We start from the raw sequence: 19,428 nt of genomic DNA, 5'->3' as shown, positions 1-19,428 counted from the left end.
CCTTCTGGGATGCCAGTGAACATTGCCGGCCCATGTTGATCTTCTCATCAATCAGCACCCCCAAGTTCTCCTCTAGAGGCATGCTCTCAATCACTTTATCCCCCCTTGCACTTGGCCTTGTTGAACATCATGAGGTGCTCACAGGTCTACTTCTCCAGCTTGTCCAGGTCCCCCCAGATGACATCCCATCCTTCCAGTGTGGCAACGGCACCACTCAGCCTGGTGTCACCTGCAAACTTGCTGAGGGTGCACTCTATATTACTCCATTTCGGCCTTCTCCTCATCTGTTGATATGAGGTCGCTGTTTTCACTCATCCATTGGGGGATGCTTTCTTTTACCTTCCTTTTCTGTGATGTACCTGTAGAAGCCCTTCTTGTTAGTCTTCACTTCCCTTGCCAAGTTCAGCTGCAACCATGCCTTGGCCTTCCTGACCCCATCCCTACTCAACCAGGTAGCGTCCCTATACTCTTCCCAGGTTCCCTCTCCCTGCTTGCACTGCCTATGCAGTTGCTTTTTGTTCTTCAGTTTAACCAGCAGGTCTCAACAAATTCACACTGGTCTCTTCCCTTCCCTGTCTGATTTCCAATATCTGGAGACTGCACGCTCTTGCACTTTATGGAAAGCATCCTTAAATATTTGCCAGTTACGTTCTTCTCCCTAGTCCCTGAGGGCCATATCACAGCGAGTCCTACTGAGTAACTCATGTGTGAGTCAAGACTCTATCAGGGTCCACTTCAAAGTATCTGACAGTTTGTTGGTTAGCTGGACTTCTATTAAACATGAAAGCCTATGTCTTCAGAGTCATGTAGGCAGTTAATACTTTTTAGATGTTTAATTAAAAACTTTGAAAGGAATTCAGGTGATTGACTCCAGATTTTCAAAGACATTTCTAAATTCTAAATTAATGTATAATTTAATCTATACTGTCTAAAAACTTTAAAGATCATCATCTCATTTACACTGATACCAATGCTTTCAAATGAAAGTATTCTAGCTCTTTACAGTACTAATATGAGATCAATGAGTTTTAAGGTTTTATCAGTAAACTTGCTCGGTCTTAACATTGCTGAGGTTAACCAGTGCACCCTTCATCCCTGAGTTAGGTATGCATGATCCCTCTGCAGTGCCTGGGAGAACTGGTTGCCTGAATGTAATAAAGTATTGGAGCAGTATTTATTGGTCTCTCACTTTCTTGTTCAAAATATGGCAGAGAAAGGGCTCAGATGCCTGTTCTGGCTCAAACTGAGTGGTGCAAGGAAGCATCCATGGTCTGTTAGCTGGAGTGGGTTTGGGGAGGACCAACTAGTCATGGGACTGCCAGGCTGGTGAGCTATGGAGAATCAGCAGATGCACTTCAGGTAAGGTTATCAAAGCTGGAATACTTATGTGCATATATGCCCCCAAAATGAGCCAAAACTTTCACCGAGTTTTATGGAAGGAATTGCACACTGTGGGTTTTTCTTTTCCCTATTATATTTGCATTCCCTTACACAACTTTGATTTGTTTATGCTGGAAATTGTCTAAGTGCTGATGCTGGGATTGACCTTTTATTTCCCACTACCTGTGAATGAAAAGACATTCTTCCTATTGTATCAGTACTAGTGAGGAAAATTAATTTTCTTATACATGCATATGTTGTGTAGTCAAAAAATCAAAATCGTTCACTTTATATGTATGACATGAGCAATATGTATACAGAATAAATGTTTTATGTCGCAGCTTCAAAACTTTGAATTTTGTAGTTGCCCAAAACACTGGTTCAATTTTACAGAGGGTCTTTCCTATTCTGTCACTGGAAAGTTAGGATGAGAAGGGAAAGGGGTACAGGAAAAATATGGTATATATGTTCATGGTGTCACACATGAAAAGGAAGTGAATTAAGGTTGCCTGGAAAGGGAAATTCCAGACATAATTACTTTCAGAAATTTGATTTCTCAAGGCTAACAAAACCCTCTTTGTTATTCTTCACTACTTTTCTGGTTTTTCTTTAAGGGAAAAAGGCCAAACATTCTATATGTGAAAGGAAACTTTCCCTAGCCAAAACTTTGGGGAAGTTTTTAAAGATCTACAGAAGTAATGATGCAGAACTATTAGTTACCTCACCTCTGCTTACCATAGGCCACTGCATTTAATTTAAATAGTTCTGTATTGAGCCTAGTACCTTGTATTTGACTGAAGCACATCCTTTGCAAAGCACCAGACATTGATTTGTAGACGTCAAAAGATGGAAAAATTACTCCTTTCTTGTGTAATTTTTTCCCAATAGTAATCACCTTAGCTGTTAGGAGAAATCCATCATTGTATCTAAGCTGAGTTTGTCTGGCTTTGACTTCTATGTATTTGTCCTTGTTATGCTTTTTTTTTGCAGTCTGAAAGAGCTCTTCAGTACCTGCTATTTTCTCCCCGTGATGGTCTTCAGAAACTGTAATCAAGTCACCTCTTGGTATTCTTTTTGATAAACTAAATGTGGTGAAGTCTTTTATTTACCCAAAGTAAGAATTTTCTCCAGTCCTTTCACTTATTTTTTTGGCACTTTTTATGCATCCTTTCCAAATTTTCAGTCTTTTTTTTTGCAATATGAGCAAGGTAACAATTCCAAATATCATCAGTGATATCCCTAGGAGTAAAATCACATTCCTACCACTCCTTTTCAGACATCTGATGGAAATTAGCCCATTTTAGCACAGATTTGCACAGCTTTTTTTTCAGTCTTACAGCCAAGATGCACTTGGAGCTGCTTTCCTAGTCTGTTAATGTGTCTTATATTAGTTTCTCCTAGCTATATACCCTCATACTTATGTTTGAACAGTGCATTACAGGTTATAATGTGACGTACAGGACAGACTGCCTCCTGTGCTGGAGAGTCTGTTGGGGAGATTGATCTGAGAGAAGGCAGGAGCTGAGCTCTGACTGGCATGTCATTACTCTGCTTTTGATCTTGGAGAAGCTTAGAACAGGCAGAGGGAGCCTGGACCATGAGGGACACACCATAAGTATAAAGGTTTTGCTGCTGCTTCCTTTTGCCTGTCTTTGCTCAGAGGTTTCCAATACCTCCCTGGCCACGGCTTTGTGAGCCTGGACATGGTGTCTAGGTGAGAAGAGTTTACTTTCATTTCACTTGCAGTTCTCTTTTCTATGCTTTAAACCAGCATTTGGTTTCAGTTTCTCACTAATTTGTAATTAGAATATATTAGAAAGATTTATGCTACTGTTAACAATTTGTGTTGGTCATAAAATGACATCTCTGCCCATATTTTAATTTATAACTAATTTTAATATTGGGCACATTTTGTCAACACCACTCAAAATGATTTTAAAATTATTTTTTATTTTACACAACAAAGTTTTAAAGGCAAATAGACACATTGTCCTACATGTTAATTAGCTGAACTGATCAAATCTTTTATTTCCACTGGGAATTACTAATGACATGCAGCAAAATCTTGCTAGGTGTATTTCTAAGTATGCTATATGTGCATATTTTAGTTTGAGCACACATTTAAAATCTGGAGCTGAAACAATTTTGAGAAGAAAATCTGTTATTGAATCTGATAATAAATTAATAGCAATAAGGAAGGTAACTAGTTGGGGGAAGCATTTAAGAAAGAATAGTTAAGTATATCCTTGTGTTAACAGACTGGCCTTCAACTTTTGTGTCAATAGCAGAGCTGGAAGCAGCCCTTCACATTTTGAGGCATAGGTGGTCCTCCTAAACTGTTATTGGGGCAGAACAAAGCAAGGTGCCATCTAAAAAAACTAGATCCTCTACTTTCGTGTAGGCTGAGGTTCTTGCCAGCTGGTTAAAACAAGTGGTTTATTTTGTTGAAGTTAAAGGATACAGAAAAAAAGTATTGCTCTGATAATTTTTTCTCCACTGTAGTATCCTGCTGAAACAATGGTCATCTTTTACATTAGAAGGCACAAAAGGGAGTACTGGGAAAAGCTGATGATAAGAAAGCAGGAGAAACTAGAAATGAAGGAGCAAAGAAGGGAAATGACTAAAACTTGTATAAGTTGGCATTGTTGTACTGAGTTAAAGAAAGAGATACTATCACATAAGAGGCAACTTGCCCTGACAAATATTAGTAGTAAAATGGGTTCTTACAGCAGAATGGGATAACTTTTTCTTCCACAAAACAAACCCCTAAAGCCTACAGTCACTGACATCTGTACAAAAAGGAAACACAAAACATTTTGATCACTTGCAAATGTAACAATGGTATTTTCTTGTAGAAGGATTTGAGAATACAGAATTGAAATCAACATTTGGATGATAAGATTTAACATGTTCGTATTCCTGGTTTTGCCTCTGGTGAATTGTTCCAATTGCTAGCGCTAAATGCTGATGCTGAGAGACTGAGTCATATGTGTTTACTGCTGTCCCAAGTTCGTGTTCACTTCTGTCAAAAATCAGAAATAAACCTAACTATGGCAAAGCTTGACTGGTAAACTGTTACATATCTGAATGTGCAGTATCTTATTTTGAAATAATAAAGCTTTACTTTTTTTGTTCTTCAGGTACACAAAGATGAAGACAGCAACCAACATCTACATTTTCAACCTGGCTATGGCAGATGCGCTGGTTACCACGACTATGCCCTTCCAAAGCACTGAATACCTGATGAACTCTTGGCCCTTTGGTGATGTGCTGTGTAAAATAGTTATTTCAATTGACTATTATAACATGTTTACCAGCATATTCACACTGACCATGATGAGTGTTGATCGATACATTGCTGTGTGTCACCCTGTGAAGGCTCTGGACTTCCGTACACCTCTCAAGGCAAAAATAATCAACATCTGTATCTGGCTACTGTCCTCATCTGTTGGTATATCTGCAATAGTTCTTGGAGGTACTAAAGACAGGGAAGGTAAGTGTGAGCATTCAAAATTCAGTCCTCTTGCTTCTTAAATGACATAAAATCTAGGTTTGAATATTAATCAAACTGGATTGATTCCTTCTTCAAAAAGTACATCTAAATTTCTGACATTTATAAACATATTGTGAAACATTACAGTATGACATATAAATCACTTAAGCTCAGATGCCCGTGCCAACTAAAAGAACAAAATGCACTTGGAAGCATTGTTTGTGCTAGAATAAGTCCATCAAAAACTGCCAGCAGAGAGCAGGGGAAAATAATCAAGGATTTTATAAGGTTTAAAGATGGAGGAGGATGTATACGGAAACTTGGAAAAGCTGAGAATAAGGATTGGCAGAGGAATTTGGAACAGAGACGACGGCAGAGAAGCAACTACAAGAACATGAAGTAAATGAGAACTGAACGCAGACCACCTGTAGGCTCTGTTTTAAATTTATAATCCATGGAAGACTGCAGATTTAGCCCCTGTAACTGGTAACTCATTACCAAAACTGTCCTGCTACTGGGTTCATCTTATTTTGAAACCCTTCTTGAGAGGGAGAGGGAAGAAGCATTCTCATACACACGTACCTAATAACCACAGGCTTGAATGTGGTGCAGGGGCACCTCAGTGTCTTCAAAAGGCTTGAGGCCTCTAATGATGTCTTTGGTTTGGGGCCATCTTGTTAATGGGTGGCTGGATAAAATACAAGACGTGCATATTTATTTGGTAGTTTTGTTTGAGATGTAAATTATCTTTTGAAAAATGATTAAAAATTTTATAAATTAAAAACCTTTTCTATTAGAAAGATATTACTCCTCTCAAGCGAAATAGTAAACTTTGCATAAGCACACTGTTTTATCCTGCACAGACAATAAATGGTGTATGTTAAAGGGTTTGGCATAGAGGAGTGCAAACAAAACATTTCATTAACAGATGCTTAAGGACTGATTGATTTTTCTGAAGATGCATAGATTTTATTCTTGCTGTTGGTCTGATGGGTAGGTGACAGGAGAGTCCTCTGGAAATTCTTCTGCCTTTTGAGGGATCAGGTGTCAAGGTCTGCCGTGCTGTAACTCTTATCTCCAGTGAAGCTTTGATGGGCTTTATCAACCCTGAATAGCTCAGGAAATATTAACTTCCAGGCATCTTCCTTTGAGAAAAACTCACTACTTACGAAATTTTTAAAGCTATGGGCTTTGTCAGGTGTTTTGTTGGTGTGCGCTTAGCTAGTAGAATATTCCTGTCATTCACTGTAAGGATCACAACTACATCAATGAGCTGCTTTGAGGCCCACAGTGAGTAAATGCCTTTTCCGTGCTACATAGCAGGCAACATTTTTTTACTTCGCAGAGATTAGTAATGCACAGCTCAGCTGGGCCAAATAACAGTGGAAATTATTGGCAAATGATTGTCAACCCCTACTGTTCAGTCTTGCTTGTCTGATCTAAGGCCCCTCTTTTGAGCATTTGCTGCTAATTATTTTGTCTGATGTGTTCATGAGTTGCACTGATGAAAGTTGAAGAGGAAAAGCAAGGATACTCCCTTTGCATGACAGCTGAAGCTCAGGACTGAAACTTTATGCTATTTTGATCATACCAGTTGTTTTTTTATATGCTACAGGGCCTCTGTTGGATTTAGATTGAAACAATAACTGAACATCAAATAGAAATTGATAGTATTTGAAGTTCCCATCCCATACTCAGTTAGGTCCTTCTGTTCTCACATTACAGGATTGTCCTTCTGGATACATTTTCCTTGCAGAATGAATTTTACATTTGTGTAAATATTCCCTTTCTGGCCTTAATGGAGCCTTTCTTGCTGAAGGATTGTTCATTTAAAAAATAAATATATTAGAGGCATTGTTAGTATTCCCAGTAGTTGTATGAAGGCTCCATCAGGGTACAGAGCAGTAGGGATGACTGAAGGTGACATAATTAATAACGTGTCTAGCACAAATATATTTCCTATGTCAAGATTACAATTTATCTTACATGGTAGCATATAAAATGAGTTTTTAAAATATATTTACACTGACATACCATCTAGCATGCAGTATTTTCTCTTAAATATGTCAAAGTATTTAGAATATTTGGCTTTCAGGTTGGAAAAGGTCGGTATGAAATCTTAAGTACTCTGTAACACTACTTAATTCTGCATCTTTTCAGTCAATAAGAATAAAATATAAATTAGATTGTTTTCTTCCAAAGTTCTTTAAATTATTATGGTATTGTGCATTATAACAAGGGTCTTTGTTGCTTGTTTGCCAGCTGTAAACTTGGAAGATGTAACTGGTTCCCCACAATTCATGGCGTTATATATATCAATCGAAACACAGGAATATTAATGAATTTAAAATAAGAATTTCCATAGAAAGTAAAATGTAATGAGATGCAGGACAATCATTAAATTTGTATTTGATAATTTGGAATTCTAAAATAACTTTGTCAACAACAAATTATATGCACATGTAGCAAGCATGATCTAATTATTTTGATAAATATATTAAATTGTTTCAGTAGATCTGAAGAGAGTTTCCTTTGGGAGGGGATTTCAGTGAGTAGCTGGACATGGTCTGGAGGGGTCATCCCTGATCAGAATTTGCTTTTATCAAGAACTGCATATCTCGATGTGGCTTTATTAGTTTAGAGATTATAGCTGCATCTTGATTTGTTGCTGCTGCTAGACCGTGATCTACTATGAATAACAGTAACAGTCAATGCAAAAACTTATTTGGAGATGAATGTTGACATTTCTAGAATAAAATTAAATAAAAACAACTACACTTAATGAAAACCTGGATCACAAAGGATTTAGGAAAGTTGGCTGAGGCTCAAGACTCTCTTAAGTCACTCCTGTGTGGACAGCTTAGCATCCTCCATAAGGCTCAAGAGATATGTCTTTTCTCTTTTCAGCTTTCACATTTATCTGTTAGTTATTTTATTTAAAATAAAGCCTCAAATTATTTAGCTTTGATTTCAACTTTTTTTATTTGAATGTTTTAGTATTCAATATCACCCAGTAACAGCTTTCTGATATCTAACTACAGAAATGTCTGTATGATGCCATAATGATAACTCCCTCCCTTAGGTTTTTTTCAAAACAAATTCTCCGCTATGTCATCTTAATTTCTGAAGCATTTCAATAGCATGGAAATACGGTTTGATGGAATATTTCTGACTAGCTCTGCTTTAGACAGATATGAAAAAGAGATGTGCAAGAGTATATTGAATCATTCCACCCTGAGATCTGATTGAATAAAAGTCAATGCATAATAATTTGTAGAGGAATGACAAATTCAGTAGGGAAAATGAAAAAAATTCCAAGAGTGATGCAGTGTTCAAGAGATAAAATCTAAGCTACAATTCAGACTGAAAAATACCCTGACTTCCTTTCAGTAGAGTTTAACTACTGACAGAAGTTGTAAATTTACTCCTTCTCTTGCCTTGTCATTTGTCTTGTTTCTTGGTTTTCCATATGGTTTATTTGCTGGAAGTCTCCAATGAGGTCAGCAAATGACACCTCAAATATTTCATTCCTTAGCAGACTCCAGTTAGATGGAATATTTCTAGGACATAAAATCAAGTAACAGCCTGTGACTCTGAATCCTGGCATAGGTAATCAGAAAGGAAGTGGGCTGATGTCAGTGGCCCAGATCCTGCAGTTTCTGTGTAGGCTGAATTTTCAATGACATGATCTGCCAAAAAAAAAAAACAAAAAACCAACCAGCTTCCATTTGAATCCACACACACATGTTTTATTTGTCTCTATTTAACTTAAAAGAAGATATTGCCAGGAAGTAATTTTTTCTGAACACAAGCACTTATGTGTATTCCATTTGCACTGAAGGAAAAGATTATTACACAATTATAATGTATTGGCAAAATCTTCCTATTATCAAAACCTCATTCGGCTCCCACCATTCATGATACCAAAAGTCTGTCTCTGATCACAGACAAAAACATATATGGTTTGATAATCTCTGTGAGATTTGTACTCCATTGAACAGCGTACTCATTCTGCCTTTAAATCTCAGTGAGACTCAAATGGAAACATCTTTAGAAATTTTCATTTCTGTGCCCTGAATTTTTAGATCCTCCCATGGGAAACAGATTTCATACAATGTTATGTATTTTAAAAAGCCCATATCTCTCTAAGTAATTTCTAGAGACAGCTGCATAAAACCAATGGTAATTGAAAGGTTTACTTGGAGTGGTTAAAGATAACTCCATTTATTATTATCACATTATCTGATAATGACTTTTCCTAGCTTATGCTATGATAATTACATTGTTTAGAATATCTAATAATAAAGCAATTTTCTTTTTCTTGCTTCTTTCATTCCTAGACACTGCTAGCACTGAATGCTCCTTGCAATTTCCAGACAGAGATTACGTGTGGTGGGACATCTTCATGAAAATCTGTGTCTTTGTCTTTGCATTTGTTATTCCAGTTCTCATTATAGTTGTTTGCTATACTCTAATGATCCTGCGCCTTAAAAGTGTGAGGCTTCTCTCAGGGTCTCGAGAAAAAGATCGAAATCTGCGCCGCATCACTAGGTTGGTTCTTGTGGTTGTGGCAGTTTTTATAATCTGTTGGACTCCTATTCACATTTTTGTGTTGGTTGAAGCACTAGGAGATGTGTCCCACAGCACTGCTGCTATATCCAGCTATTACTTCTGTATTGCTTTGGGTTATACCAACAGCAGCCTCAATCCAATCCTTTACGCTTTTTTGGATGAAAACTTCAAGAGGTGTTTCAAGGACTTCTGCTTCCCCTTTAAGACAAGGATGGACAGGCAGAGCACCAGCAGAGTCAGAAACACTGTACAAGATGCGGCTTATATGAGGGAAGCAGATGGGACAAACAAACCTGTATGACTAGTCGTGGAAATGTCATCTTACTGTCCTCAAGAGAGGGAAGAGTCCAATGACCTGGGACTGACGCAGATCACTACTGCAGTTTGAACTAGAATCACCCAGACAGACATTTCTGGAATATTTAAGAAATCCTAGTAGTTTGAACTAAAGAAAGTTCGTTGGTGATGAACAAGAACCTTGAAAAAATAAGCTCAAATGAAAGGATCTGGCTGAAGTCAGGTTTTGGCATTGTGTTTGCTGTATTTGAGCAGGTACTAATACACACTCTGGGGGAGGCAGGAGACAGTGTTCTAACAGCTGATTCTGAATAAGGAAAGCTCTGGCTTTTCTCTTTACCGTACGTAAAGTTACATTAGGCAACACTTGGTCTCAACACTGAGTTATGTCAGAAACTTGCACCAACAGTGATTGCTTCTGAACTATGTAGTTTGACAACTTGATTTGTTATACTCCTTTACAGTGAAGGGTGTTGTTTAGATTTCTGCAGAACAATTCCAGAGCTATAATCAATATCATACTTGACTACTATATCTGTAATATTTGTCTGTGCTGTGGAAATATAATTTAAGCATGATCCGCCTACATGCCAAAGTGATTTTATTGTGTCCGTGCATGGTAAAGAATTTTAGCATTTAAAAATACTGGAAGTTAAGCAGAACCATTAGTATATTTTTAGCGTGTGTTTAATCATCTATGTGTAATGTTTTCTATGTGTGAATTTCCAAGATGATTGTATATTTATTGATTGTGAATGATAGAGTATACATTTTCAGAGTGTATTTTGAAGAAAATGCTAGAAAACTTCAAATACTTCACTTGTGACAAAACTGATGAAAACCTGTGTCATATTCATTACATGGAGGGGAGTAATCACGTTCCATTTCAGTAAAGGGACAAATGGACATGCTTAAAAACAGTGCTGTACTTGTTTTTCTGGATAATTTGTAAGCAGACTAAAATAAATATTTGGCAAATTAGAAACTAGTGAATTAGCACATAGTTTAACTGGATTTATGCAAAGGATGTTAAGATTGAATAGGCTGGATATTTTAGTGGCACTTGACTGGAAAAATTCCCATTTTATTGATGATGACACATTTTCTCTATAAGGATGTTGAGGTGCTGGAGTGTGTCCAGAGAAGGGCAATGAAGATGGTGAAAGGGGCTGGAGAACAAACCTTATGAGAGGTGGCGGAGGGTACTGGGGTTGTTTAGCCTAGAGAAAAGGAGGCTGAGAAAAGACCTTATCTATCTACAACTACCTGAAAGGATGTTGTAGTGAGGTGGGTGATCTCGTAAATGACAGGCGATAAGATGAGAGAAAACGGCCTCAAGTTGCACCAGGTGAGATTCAGATTAGGCATCAGGAAAAATTTCTTCACCAAAAGGGTTATCAGGCATTGTAATATGCTGCCCAGGGAGGTTGTTGAGTCACCATCTCTGGAGGTAGATGAAGTACTCGGGGATATGGTTTAATAGTGGACAGGTATGGTTGGGCTTGATGATCTCAAAGGTCTTTTCCAACCAATCAATTCTATGGTTCTATGATTCTATGCTTTTCTTTGATAAAGTCCTATGATTTCAGTACATTTCTCTGTTTTCCTGTGAAGGTGAGCATTGCAAGGCACAGCTACACCTCATTGGCTTGCTGAAGGTAAGTTTATGGTAAAATTGAACTTTCAGTCTGTAATCTTTTGTCTTCCTAATGGTTATATATTTCTACCCCACTTCTGCTGTTGTTGGTTTGGAGGAATGCTCTTATTATCTTCACTGGGGACAGATCTGGTTAGCAGACAACTTCCTGGTAACTTTATACAAAATCATTAACAACTTTGATGCCTTTGTTGCACAGCAATTTTTTTTCAGAAATATGCTCCAGTTTGGTCCTACTGGACCAAAAAGCCCTTTAGGCACACCATAATAAATAATGAGTTTTGCTCCTATAGCTGTCACTACAGTTACTGTGGAAACACTGCAAAGATTTAGCTCTCTGCATAACTTCAGCATCCTTTATTGTTAATATAGTCAAATACATCAAATAATTTCGATATTAGGTTGATGAATGCAGTGCTCCAACATTTATCTTGCAATACCAAGCCAAATCTGGACAGTCAGAGGCATTCACAGCCTGTCACTGGTGCTGCTGTTTGGAGTAGAGCTGTGAAATTCAGGCAGTGGAGTCTGGTACTATAGAAATGGCTGCTCTAACATTATTATCTTTGTTAATGAAAATATATATGAAATCTCAGACTTCTGCAGTGTAGGGGTACCAGATTAACTAGAGTGTGAAGGGCTGTTTCAGTCTCATCTCTCTCTCCTCTGTAATTTTATCTTTAACATTTACATACTCTACAGCTGCTGCTAGACAACACCTGTATTTAATTTTGAGTACTTTTTAATGCAGAACGCAAAAAAAGAATTAGGTGTAAAATTTAACTAGACACCTTATTCAAATCTCCCTCTTCCTGGGGACTTACCACTGTCTACATGTCTGTGCATTAGAATTGCTCCACAAGGAATAATAGTGGTTTCATTTGTCTTTGAAGCTGGGGAAAAACTCCAATGAAACCCATGTGTGTCAGATGTTCTTCAGTTTTCTTAATGTTAGATGTCTTCTACACATCAAAAGTGTCTTTGTTCAAGCAAGAAAACTATTGCCTAGGTTTGACATTACCCTCTAAAAACCAAGTTGTCCACAAAGTGTTTCTTTTGTCTTCAGCCACAGTTCTGCAGTGCTTTATTTCTTACTGTCCAAGACAACATTATACCAGTTTTTCTTTTTTGTTTAATGAAAGTCATGGTTTCCTCCTAACCACATGAAAACAAATAAACTCTGTAAGAGAGATAACTTACGTAATTAATTTTATGGCAGAGGCAGTCTAGAAACAGAGAGAAAATACAATTAGTGTAATGCAAAAGCAGCACATCTCACCTATGGTCCTGAGAATATGAGGTTGTGGAAATACAGAAAACTGTCCAGTGCTTCATTGCTAGTACATTCAGAATGTATTAAACTGAAGAGGAAATCAATATTCAGTATAAATAAAATATTAAAAGAAGATTATACATCATTACTCAAATGTAAAAAATATCAGATATGTTCTACTGCTTGTGAATAGGGAGAACTAAATCTTCGTGTAGCTTCACCTAGTTTGAGGAGATTAATGATGAGAAATGCTATCTTGTTTTGGATTAGGCTTAAATATTTTTTGTTTAACATCTGATGGTGGCTAACAAGCTGTCACTTTAACTGTTTTAGATTGAACAAACAGACATGGAATTTTTAGAGTAGCATTCTGTGTTTTTTCTGTGCTGATATCAGACAAGGCCAAAAGACCAAGTTTCACACATTGCGAGAACAGTCAGATTTTGTATTGTTTCCAGCTAAGAGAAAATCTTGTGATCTGAAAAAAAAGAAAAAAGGAAAAGTAAGATACATTTAATCTTTCCTTACTATACTCTTTTTTTGAAAGATTGCAGAGAAGTTTTTTTTTTTTTTCTTGTCTCTCCCTCCAACCCATGATACCTGTGGCACATTGTCAAGAAAGGACAAATTAATGTGGATTATTGATTTCAAAGTGCTGCTTTGAAGGCTGATTAAGGTTGCTCCCTGATAAGTTCTGGTTACTAACTACGCACACTAATAAAAGAATAACAAGCTCAATGCACACCAAAATGACCACCATTTCTGTGTCCTACCTCCTCAGAGAAATGTGATGTATTTTAAATTCGGTTTGGTTTTTTTTTTTTTGTTCTTGAATAGAAAGAGCTCTAAAGTGAAAGCTCAAGGCTGTGTGATAATAAGATGGCACAGCACAAGTAGCAAGCTATTTGAAACGTATGAAATAGTGAGACAACCAGGTGACAGAGATAGAGATTCTGAGAAACTCCAAGCTAAGTGAATGAGCAATATCTCAACATGCCAAGAAATTTGGAGGAAAGGTTAGAGGGAAAATTTTGTCCAGTGAAATACAAAAGGAAAACTCTGACTGATATGAGCCAGCACTTCTTTTGAAGCTGGTAAATGACAGTCAGAATGATTGTAATGGCAATTTTTAAAAATCAGTCAATCAGTCAATTCCTAATCAAACATAATCTTTTTAATTTTGGCCATTTTTTTCCCAGTGGGGTATTTTCTTCAAAAAAATATGAATCCAGCAAAACAATTTTGGTTTGTGATAACACATCTAATCTGTCAAATAAATTCATTGTTCCTGGCTAATATCCATGTGCTTTATTTTTGACTGTGTCTTGCAGGTATGTATTAAAATATAGCAAGTACATCTATTGCCAGAGTGATAGATTGAAAGGTGAAATATTTCAGCTGGCTGAATTGAAGTATTTTGGCTTGTTTTGTTTCTTGAAAAATACTGGAAGTTTGCCTTCTTTTCTTGATTCAGAATAATCTTTTAATTACATCTATCTGTCAGGAAAAGGACTCAGCTGCCTTGTGTGTGACAGCAGCCACCAAGAACATGGTGGGAATATGATGAGACCTCCCTGAGTAGGTTGGCAACTGTCTAGCATAAATACAAGGCAACGGTGGCCATATGATGCTGCCCAAAAAACAGAGCCTACTGCAGCAGTCACAATTTTGTCAACCAAATAAATGTGCAGGTTAAGTCTTTGCACCATGTAAATATTTCAGTTTTAGTTTCCTTTAGCTGAATTCAGGTCACTATGGAAGGGAGATAGCAGGGTCATGCTGAAAATGGATATCTGAAAATGGATGAAAATTGACATTGAGAGGGGATGAAGATGACCTGTCACCACAGTAGAAAAATGAAGACATGCTTTGAAATTGAAAACAAGTTGAAAACTCGTAAGTAAAAGTACTTTTACAGCACGTATCACCAGCAAATGAAATCAAAGGCTGTGGCTCAATCATCACCCAAAAGATTTATGTAATCAAATCAGAGAGTTAGGAGAATGAAAACCCTTCCAGTGTTTAATTACCATTTCAGGCATTAAACCAAAACAAACCTAACAGGTATCCTAACACAAGGGAAATTAATGCCCAACTTTGTTCCAAGACCCTGTTCAGCACAGCAGGGCATGTTAATATTGCTCTGGGAAGGATACTTGGGAATTTTAAGGTTGACTTACAGTGTCTAATGGGAATAGAAACAAATTACAAGAAATAACTTTTCCTTAGGACTGAGAAGCTACAATTTTAAAATGGAGTCTAAAATGAGAGCTACTGCTTGTGAAAGGAGTAGCTGATGATATACTTTGCTGAATGTTCAAAGGAATTCCGTATAGTGACAGGCTAATCTAGGAAACTGAAAAAAGAAAAGATGGATATTTTCATAAAGTAGATTCTGGAGAATAACAGCAACCCAGCAATGTTTGACCAGCCAGCTAATTTTAACAGCTAATAAGATTTCCCTTTCACGTCTATATTCTGCGGTACATTTTGATCTATATACAACTTTTAAAAACCTTCTCACCATAATGTCAATGCTCTATTATGTGTGAAAACATCTATTTATGAAAAATAAAAGATATGAAAACCATGATTTCCCCTTCAGTATCAACAGCTCTTTGTGTATGTGACATGGGTGTAATTGACAAAATAATCTTGTTCTCAAAAGGTACTTTTTGTCCACATCTTCAAAATCAATACAAATTGTCACAAATTATTCATGCGAATGATCATAACATAACTGCGAAAATAAAGTTTCCTCACTCCTTCTGCATTCTTACCACATGCAAATGGCAAGGTGTGTTGCGAAACATTACTTGATACCATATTTGATGAAATTATCTCAAGAGGTGAAGCTTTTATATTGTGATTGCAAGTACAGTGCTAAGTCTGAATCTTTCTCAGCAAGCATGTACTTAAGGCTACCTCAAGGAGGTAAAAGATCGAGATTTTTTTTGTCTGTATGATTTATGGTGTTTTCTGCTCTAATTTGAAATTCTAAGGACCTTATTCACTTTGCCTTCTAAATGGCGATTCGATGTGTTTGAGCATGCCCTTGGTGTAGATCAGAACTGTGAGCCAACTGAAAAATAAAATTTAGCACCAGTTTCAGTCTCTTGTATTCATGTTAACATTTGATCACTGAGTTTCCTTGCTTTGTTAGACAGGAAGCACATATTTTCTTCTGAGGGAAGGGTAAAATTCTGAGCCAATATACAGAAGTTTTGGTAATTCAGAGGCATACTCGTGTCTTTCCTCATAGATGATTTGCTGTGGTAGCAATATTGTTTTGTAACTGTTCAGAAAACAACATGCTTTAGCTTCTTCTTCAGATATCTGAATAGCTGTCTGATGGACTGTGTGTGGCTCAGGAGTAGCTGTTGCAAAAAGTACTGATGTGCGAGGTGTTAGTGATATCTGACTGTGAATTTTGATAACTTAACCGAAAAACATTTTGACACACTGTTTGGCTAACGCAATACAGGTGATGTGCAAGAGCTGAGAACTTCTTGCTGGAGGGAAGTGGTTGATCCACCATGGCATGAGGTTTAACAAGGCCAAATGCTGAGTCCTGCACTTGGCGCACAACAACCCTATTTAGCTGGGGTTGTTTAGCCTGGAGAAGAGGAGGCTGAGGGGAGACCTCATTGCTCTCTATAACTACCTGAAAGGAGGTTGTAAAGAGGAGGGTGCTGGCCTCTTCTCCCAAGTGATGGGGGACAGGACAAGAGTGAATGGCCTCAAGCTCTGCCAGGGGAGATTTAGGCTGGACATTAGGAAAAAATTTTTCACAGAAAGGGTCATTGGGCACTGGAACAGGCTGCCCAGGGAGGTGTTTAAGGCACGGGTGGACGAGGTGCTAAGGGGCATGGTTTAGTGATTGATAGGAATGGTTGGACTCGATGATCCGGTGGGTCTCTTCCAACCTCTTCTAGGGTCTCTTCCAGGATAAGTCCTGGCCTGTGCTTGCTTACCTGTCACAAGCTGTGTGCAAGGACTCTTCAGCTTTAGGGTACACCACTTATGGAAGGTAATAATGGAAGTAACCGTCCCGTTCAGTATGCTTTCCTGCCAATGCTAATTTTAACTTGACAACAAGTGCAAGCTCTCTCATCCAGCTCCCAAGGTTGCTTATACTAACAGCAACATCCATATGGGTTTAGGGAGTTTCAGAAGGGAAATACACGTCTCCTTCGTAAGTAACCAAGTCCTGGAGCAGAATGATGCTGCTTCCCTGCTAAAAGGAATATTAGAAATATCTGCTGCCTTGTACTACACTGCAAAGTCCACCAAATCCTGTAACCTCTGGGAGCTGTTAATGTTTATTAATTATTTAGTGGTGTGAAAACTTGGTAGTGGGGTGGTGGTCGCACTGTATGAGAAAATTGTATTCACAGTGACAGAAGATTCTTAGGGAAAGAGTATATAAGCATATAAAAGAAATTGGGTATGTGAGTATGTGTACCTATGTGTGGAAGTACAAGATCACTTTTTGTTTTGAATAAAAAACTGTGTCTACTTTACTTGGATTATATCAAAGAAATAGCTGAGTATCATCTGTTTCTCCTCAGAATGGACATACTGCATAAGGCTCCAGAATTAAACGTGGATTTAATGTTGGTCTGGCTTAGAAATGAAGACTGCAGGAAAATGCAGATTTCACAAAGCATGAGGGTTGAGAAGTCTTATGTTTTTGTGGATTCCTCTCTGTAACTTCAAAAATACTTTTCTTCCTAATGTTTGTTATAAATATTTGATTTTAGATGCTTCTTCATTCACTGCAACACAATTACCTGATCTTCTGTCTGTTAAGTAGGACATTGATTTGGTAGTGGGAAGGCACAGAACCCTGATCTCACAGTTTTAGAAAGTTACAATAATGCATAAGTAAGTAGCTCTGGGTAAAAGTTATTTCTAGCATCATCACTGTGGAGCTGAAGCCCCAGGGAAACAAAAAAATGCCAAGTGAAGTTGCATCCTTTTGACTTTTACAGGTTGGCAGTATGCACAGAGATGGAGCTCCTGGGTGACTTTTGTGTGCAAAACCAGCAGTTAGAAGAGCTTGTGCTTGGTTTCCATATCCTTTCTAAGGCAAACTTCTGGTAAATAGGATGATTTTGTCTTAAAATAGTCAAGTGCTACAAAATACTGTTTTGCAAAAGGCTGATCCTGGAATATTAAGTTTTAAGATGACGTGTATGTATGGTGGGGAGGCTCTTAATGGTCATCAGCACACAGTAGGACTGAATGAAATATTTTATCCATGACTGAGCTAACATTTCAGTACCATAATGTATGTTTGCCATTCTGAGGTAATTTCTAATCTGCAAAAAGGAAAAAAGGGGTATAAATAGTGGAGAAAAACTGTTAGCAAAGGAAAATTTTCAATGTGGTCTTGAAGACTAATGGTAGATAAATGTTATTTATATTTCAGTTTTAAAGATTTTAACAGAAGAAGGCTTTTATATTTTGATCTGAAATGAGAATTGTTTAATTTACATTTTCTCTTATGGCATAACCAAAGAAAAATAACAACATTTCTATTCCAAACAAACTCACAATTTAGGAAAATTATATTTGAAAGTATTTATTTTTCTGAAAAAAATGAAAGAATTGTACGTATTTACTGAAAGATGGAAGTTTGAATTTCTTCCTATCTTTTCAACCTATCTCTCTTCAAATCACCTGAAATATGTTCTAAAAGACTTGAAAACACAATTTAGAGGGCCTCAGTGTATGAAGGAAAAGTAGGAAAGATGGGTACTGAAGTGCAAGGGAAAATAGGGAGTTTGGAAACCTCAGTGATACTGAAGAATTTCTTAGTAGAAGCCATTATGTCTTGGAAGAAGATATGTCTTCGAAGAAGACTACTTATTGCGGCTGATGTGTTTTATTCCAGACTATCTCCTGTCAAAAGCTAATGGCTTGCTGTCTCCAAGAGAGCCATGATGATTCTTAAAATATTTTGCTGTACAAGAAGGTTTTCAAAAAGCAACAGCAGGAAGCAATCATGAAGGCAGTCTGATGATAGTCCTGGGGCTAAATTCTGCTCTTTAGTTATTGCTTAATATGAGCAAGAAACCTTTTGACTCCATTTATTTACTACTTTGATAAATTTGAAATACAGGATTGCAATTCTACATATGTTGGACAATAGTTTGATCTGTGAAGTTGTAATGTACTTGGCAAAACTGCTGTTAATTAGCCTGGGAAATGGCAGGACACATTTCAGGGATAAAAATTTCCCCTCTGCCCTCCCTTTCTTCTTCCAAAAATGGTCTTGTTCAAAAATGTCTTTATTCAGCTCAAACCTAGCATACTGTCCTCTGTAGCTGGTAAGCTGCTATTTTTTTTCCTCAGTTTGGGGATGTTTTTAAGCCTAGTTTGTGTCACAGTGCAAGGAGCGTATGGGGCAGCATAGGGAAAAAGCACAGGACATTTGATGCTCAACAATGGGTCACAGCACCAGTTAAGGAAGGAAATGCTGCTGATGTTGCCACAGGTAGCACAACTTCAACACAGGGATTAGGTTTACCTAGTGTATCATGCTCTTCTCTTCTTGCCACTCCTGCTTCCACTCCTGTTTTCTTCTTGACTGAAAAAAAGAATGTAGAAATTTTATAGGTAGGCATAAAGCTGTTATTTGTACATCTATTTCTTTTCTTTGTTTTTTTTTTTTTTTTTTTTAAAGGCTGAGGTACATAAAGAGGTATTGCTGAAAGTGTCTTCCATCACAATAAATGCAGCTTGATTCTT

At 37.4% G+C, this 19,428-nt stretch overlaps 1 protein-coding gene across 1 annotated transcript in view; it reads left to right on the top strand.

The window, feature by feature from the left end:
• Positions 1 to 19,428, top strand: part of OPRK1 (opioid receptor kappa 1) — a 63,032-nt gene that overhangs the window by 11,330 nt on the left and 32,274 nt on the right. Inside the window, exons 3-4 of the mRNA XM_069853105.1 lie at positions 4,521 to 4,873; positions 9,214 to 11,033. Coding sequence (XP_069709206.1) covers positions 4,521 to 4,873; positions 9,214 to 9,746 — 886 coding nt within the window. The 3' untranslated portion in view covers positions 9,747 to 11,033. The remainder of the gene's footprint in view (positions 1 to 4,520; positions 4,874 to 9,213; positions 11,034 to 19,428) is intronic.

This window comes from Phaenicophaeus curvirostris, chromosome 3 (assembly GCF_032191515.1).
Source record: "Phaenicophaeus curvirostris isolate KB17595 chromosome 3, BPBGC_Pcur_1.0, whole genome shotgun sequence".
In the NCBI taxonomy this organism is placed as follows: Eukaryota; Metazoa; Chordata; class Aves; order Cuculiformes; family Cuculidae; genus Phaenicophaeus; species Phaenicophaeus curvirostris.
Note: the sequence above shows the minus strand (reverse complement) of the source record. Positions and strands in the feature narration are given on the sequence as shown.